At 54.3% G+C, this 5675-nt stretch overlaps 1 protein-coding gene across 1 annotated transcript in view; it reads right to left on the bottom strand.

Annotated features, from left to right (window-relative positions):
* Positions 1-889: 889 nt before the first annotated feature.
* The window catches only part of UBAP2L (ubiquitin associated protein 2 like), a 26493-nt gene continuing 21707 nt past the window's right edge, over positions 890-5675 (bottom strand). Inside the window, exons 22-27 of the mRNA XM_005429404.2 lie at positions 5624-5675; positions 4287-4504; positions 4098-4203; positions 2939-3006; positions 2448-2645; positions 890-1500 (exon numbers count right to left, since the gene is read on the bottom strand). The exon at positions 5624-5675 is cut by the window's right edge and continues 4 nt beyond it. Coding sequence (XP_005429461.1) covers positions 1405-1500; positions 2448-2645; positions 2939-3006; positions 4098-4203; positions 4287-4504; positions 5624-5675 — 738 coding nt within the window. The 3' untranslated portion in view covers positions 890-1404. The remainder of the gene's footprint in view (positions 1501-2447; positions 2646-2938; positions 3007-4097; positions 4204-4286; positions 4505-5623) is intronic.

The raw sequence follows: 5675 nt of genomic DNA, 5'->3' as shown, positions 1-5675 counted from the left end.
CTGGGCTCCGGTAGCGGCGTCCGCGCTCCCCCAGCCGAGCTCCGGAGCCCAGCCCGGCCCCGCCGCTCCCCCTCAGCCCTACGCGGCCCCGGAGGGCTCCAGCTGTGCCCCGGCCCCTTACCGGCAGCGAGGGGAAGCTCGGCGGGCACTGCAGGACCGAGCACTGCTGCCCGTGTCTCACTGCCCGCCCCCGTGACTGTGAGAACCCTCCCGGACTGCCCGGTGGGGACGAGGGGCTGGGGAGAGCACCCCTGAACCCCCAAAGGGAGGAGCAGCAGCACCAGAGCAGTGCGGACACAAGGCAGAGAGCAGTAGGAAGCAGAAATGAAGGGTGAGGGTCTCAGAAAAGGGTCTCATTATCCCTGTGCTGGCATCTTGCTGCCCAGCCTTGCAGCTGGGAAAAGGAAAAATCCACAAACAGAGGGGACAAAAACACCAGCAAGAAGCTGGGGAGGGGTGGGGGAAGCGCTGCCCCCACTGCCCAGGGACACCCAACCCCCTGCACCAAAAATAGGGAACGAGGCTGAGAAGGTGGAAAAAATACACACATCACTTTGTGATCTTTATTCTCTTCAGTAAATCCCCGCTTGGGGCTGCAGCTGAAGGGATCAGGTGGAACTGAAAAATACAAGATCTGGACTGCATAGAAAAAAACAAAAATAAAACCCCAAAAAACCAAATCAAACCAAACCCCACAAAACAAAACAGAAAAAAAAAAAGAAAAGAAAAAAATCCCCAACCCAAAAGCAGAAGATACTTACAGCGTGCAAGCAGGGCAGGACCTGCACTCTGGGCCCATGAGGATGGAGGGACGCAGATGGAAAACATAAAATACCAGGGGGGACCCCTCGGCAGGGTGGGGGAGAAATGAGAGAACTAGAGGACAGCATGGGGTTTTTGTTTTTATATACAAGACACATTTATCCATTAAATTTAGAACACGGTACAAAAAAAACACTTCAACTAATTAATCTTACAATGCTGCTCATATCAATTACTGGTCTTAATCCTAATAATAAGGGGGTTTGCTGTAGGCGACTCGCAGCTTCCACTCCTTTGGATCTGAGAGATTCTGGGGCAGCTGGATGGGAGAGGGGATAGAAAGGAGTAAAAACCAAAAAAGGCCCCTACGGCAAACGGTTCAGATCTGAATGCGGGGAGAGAGAGAGAGAAAAAAAAAAAAAGGAAAAAAAAAAGAAAAAATACAAATTCTATATTACATACAACAGGAAAGTGGCTGAAGACAGACAACGCAGAGGTGCCTGCGGCCTGCCCTGCGGGGCCCTGCTGGGCTGGGGGCCCGGGCGCTCCCCGCCGCAGGGCTCTCTCCTCCCTGGGGTCCTTCCTCATCATCGGGGGCACTGGGATTCTCTTCCGGAAGCGAGCGGTGCCGAGGGCCCGGCCTCAGTTGGCGCCCCAGCTGTAGCTGTTGTAGGCAGACTTGTTGGCCTGGGATTTCTGGGGGATGGAGCTGCCTTGGCTGCGCTGCCCGGAGCCGCTCTGCGGGAAAGGGCAGAGGAGAGGGTGGTGAGTGCAGGGGAGGCACCCCCAGCCTGCCCCACGGGGTTACACGGGCACGCCTGGGCCCCTGGCCAGGTGCTCTGGGCAGCTGCTGATCCTCCTGGGCCCAGCTCAGCTCCCTGGCACTGGGGCAGCCTCCAGCACCTCGCAGCTGTGCCCCAGCACCCTCCCTCGGCTGCACACCTTGCTCCAGGCCAGCACACACAGGGCTGTGGACAGCAGGGAGAGAGGAGAGGGGAAGGGTCGGTGTGGGTTGTGTCTGCTCGCAGCTCTGTGTGTGTGTGCACATACTGCCTGAGGGCCTCTCTCCTCGCCTTGCAGGGCCATGGGGGAGAAGGAAGGGGCTACGTGATCCTGGGGAGCCTTAGGGGCAGGGGCAGAGCCCACAGCAAGTGCAATGCATTTTCAGAGAGTTCATTACCTGATCTTCCTGCTGGCGTTGGCAGCACAGTATCATCTGCAAATATGGGAGCTGTTGCAGTACCAGGATATGTAAAATAAAGGGACAAACTATGACAATCGAAATCCACAGTTAGACCTGAAAGCTCCTGCAGGGTCGTGGCTGTGGTGAGGAACCCCTTTGGTGCTGGCCTGCAGAGCTGCCCCTCTGAGGATGGGGGAGGTTGGGGTGCCCCGATGTGTCTGCATGAGGGGGCACTACCTGGCCATAGCTGGCGCAGCCCAGCAGCAGGGGGGTTGTGCTGAGTACCCACCCTAGCAGAGCACACCCCAGGCCTTCCTCCTCACCTCATCATCCTCCTACTGGCCCTATGTGTATGTGCAGGTGTGAGCATGTGCCTGTTGCTGCATGTGTCCGCTGCAGAGCATGAGGGAGGGAGGGACAGAAGGACCAGGGAAGTCAAGGGGGAGCATGAGCCCTAGGAGATAGCCCCGCAAGGGGCTGAGGTGCCAGGGGCACTGCTTACCTGCCCATCCTGCTGCAGGTGGTGGTGGAGGATCTGCGAGTGAGGCTGCTGATGCGGGGTCAGGATGTGCATGAAGGGGGTGGGGGGGGACGCCGCCGCCGTGGCGGGGTTGATGGGGCCACCACTGCCCAGAGCTGAAGGCAGGTTGAAAGAGGCTGCTGGGGTTCCAGTGTGAAATCCCTGCTTCTCGAAGGATTGCTGAGGAGGAGATGCCAAAGGCAGAATAAGGGCAGGGAGCCAGGCTGGCAGTGTGCCCCTCCCATCTCTACATGTCACAGGCCCACAGTCAGCCTGTGCTACACAGAACAGATAAGAGTCTCTTCCCATGGCTCTTTCTGGGCTTGGAATTGCTGTCAGCTGGGAAATGTCAAGCATTTCCCTTCTCCCTGGCTGTCTGATCCAAGGGGAAGAGACCTCATTGCCCGGAGAGGCTGTGTCTCAGAGCCTGGCTTCTCCTCCCCCAGCAATGCAGGAAGCACACAGACACTGACCTGAGTTTTGGAGTAGACAGAGCCCGAGATGTCTGGCACGCCTGTATTACTGGATGTCACGGATACACCTGGGAAGAAGGAAGGGACAGGGGGTGTTAGGCAGCAGCCAGTGGGTCAGCATGAGCTGCTTGCTGCTAACACCTGCTGGAGAGCTCCAGTGGTGAGAGATCTGCAGACAGACTGGCATGGGCATGGCCACATGCAAAGCACCCATATACGTTACTTTGCTCTGGACACACACTGTTTCACAATGCCTCCAGAAACCAGCTGAAGGGCTGGCTGCCACCCAGAGAAACACATGGGAAACAGCAGGTCTGAGGAGAGCTGGAGAACACAATGGACAGACAGGGAAACAAACCCACAGCTTGTGGCACAGCAACAAGAACAGCCCAAAAGCTCCTCCAGTGTAAAACCAGCAATTGCATGTAAAGGTAACTCAGCTGTAGGCTGGGATGGCTGGTGCAGTGACTGACAACACAAGCCCCATGGGGTGTTGCCTGTCCATAAAAAAGGGTGGCCCAGAGGACACCTCAGCCATCATTTAATGCCTGGAAAAAGTGCTGAAATGCAAGCAGTTTGAAGGACTCAGCACCAGGTGACCTGGTACAAAGCTGAAACACCTTCTCGAAGAGAAAATACCATCTTGAAGGGCTCTAATGCAGTGAAAAAAAGAGACAAAAGGAATTTAAAGACTGGAAGAGAGAGCCATATGCAGCCCTGTGTAAGTCAGCCAGACACCAACCAAGTACTAAGACAGGCAGCAGGTTCATGACCTTCCCGCATCTTTGAATCAAGGACACTTCCTTAGAAAGTGTCTGCCAAACATTGGTGGGAAACAAGTTCAAATCCAGAACAATTGCTGTTCTGTTAATCACATATAGGCAGATAAAAAACCAACAAACCAAACCACTGAGCAGCTTAAGCTTCTGATAGTAGTCCAAGGGCCCAGACAGCTGATTGTGGGGCACAGAGGAGGGCATGAAGTGATCTGTAACCCCCAAACCTTCCCCAGACCTGGATGCAGAACAATCCTAGGCCTTTCTAAGCATAATCAATCTCCTTGGGAGTGGAATCCCTGGAATTTTTCTCTATTACTGCTGTAAGAGAGCAGTCCCTATCACAGCCAGTAAGATGGAAAGTGCTCTTGTGGGTCTCTTACCAGTGCTGTACCCATGAGAGCCATAGCCACTGGGCTGCTGGAAAGGAGTTGCTGATGCATTGACGCTGACATTCACACCATGCTGCTTGGAAGAGGTAGGAGCAACCTACAGAACAGAGCGGAAGAGAGTGAGAAGAGGCTGTGCCACCCTTCTGCCCAAATCCCACACCCTGACTCTGGGGAACTCACAGGGAACACGGCGGGCCCGTACTGGAAGGTGCTGGGGAGCCCTGGTACCCCTGTGTAGTATGGCAGACTGGTGTAACTGTAGCCAGGAGGCAGCGCCGGGTTCAGGAACGTTTGCTGCGTGGTGTGGTGGGTCTGGGTCTGGCTCTGCTGAGGCTGAGCCAGAGTTGTTGCAGGAGCAGGGGAAGAGGCATCACCACGGCCAAATTTTGTTAAATCACCTGAAATAGAAGAGGTGAGAGTGAAGAACAGATGTTAGTTAGATCCTGGCCCGTTTCCACTCAGCCCAAAGGTGAGCCAGCCTTTTGATAAACAGTGACTTCAGTTACATCCCCCTCCCCCCAAGGACTGTGGTCCTCAGACTTGTGCACACTGATAAGGTGAAGCTATTAATTGCTCCTAGGCCCTAACAGGACTACAGAGGCAAAGGGAAGCCACAGTAGCAAAGCCCACAATCCGGCACTGGATAAACCTGCTAGCAGAGCCTGATGTTAGAGCTGTCCCTCTCCATGCACCACCAGCAGGACTGAACACAACTCAGATCCTTGCCTGGGCTGTGCAGGGCTTGGTTGCAGGGCTGGGGGAAGCTCCCTGTTCTGATCTTGATGAGCACTCGCCTGGCTCATCCATGCAAACACACTCTCCTGTTCAAGGCTCACACAGTTGAAAGGTCATAGAGCTCTGACCTTTCAGCCTCAGCTGGGCAAAAGCACTTCCACACAAAGCAGCTCCTGCCAAAGCTGAGGAGAAGTGGTGCTGGAAAAAGACTGAACCTCCAAGTGCAACAATTCCTAAAGCATATGAAAGCTCAGTCACTGCCCACTGCAGACTGGCAGTGTGTTAACCAAGGTTACCAAGGTCAGTGTGAGGTCATACACCCAAATGGGTGCTTGGCTTGAGTTTGACAGGTCCCAAATTTCTCACCGGCTTTCCCCATGAGACTGTCCCATATAAAAAAAATTAATTTCTCCATATTTTGTATTTTTCTTTCCACTTTTACTGTCAGTGCTTGAGAAGCACTGCTTACCACCTGCCTCACAACCACCTGGAAAGCAGCTCCCCAGTTGTAGGCCTTGAAGAATCTGCCAGCCCTTCCTCACTCTCTGTTCAGCTGCCCCATTAAGTCCTACTTTGCCCACCTCTTCCCAGTATCAGACCTATCAGAACAAAATGCTCAAAGGGAAAGCAAGAATCTAGCTGTGAGAAGCATGCTTCAAACCAAAAGCAGTGCAGGAGGCACAGTGCAGGCGCAGAGGTAGCTGCAGTGAACAAACACAGGACACTGGTAGGAGCAGCACAAACCCTGATGGGATGGGAATCAGAGCAGTCTTTTTCCCTACCAGAGTATGGATTGCTGCTCAGGCTGCCATCTCTTCCAGTCAGTGGTGTGGT

This window comes from Geospiza fortis, unplaced genomic scaffold (genome assembly GCF_000277835.1).
Source record: "Geospiza fortis unplaced genomic scaffold, GeoFor_1.0 scaffold387, whole genome shotgun sequence".
Lineage (NCBI taxonomy): Eukaryota > Metazoa > Chordata > Aves > Passeriformes > Thraupidae > Geospiza > Geospiza fortis.
This window is presented reverse-complemented; position numbering and strand designations above follow the sequence as displayed.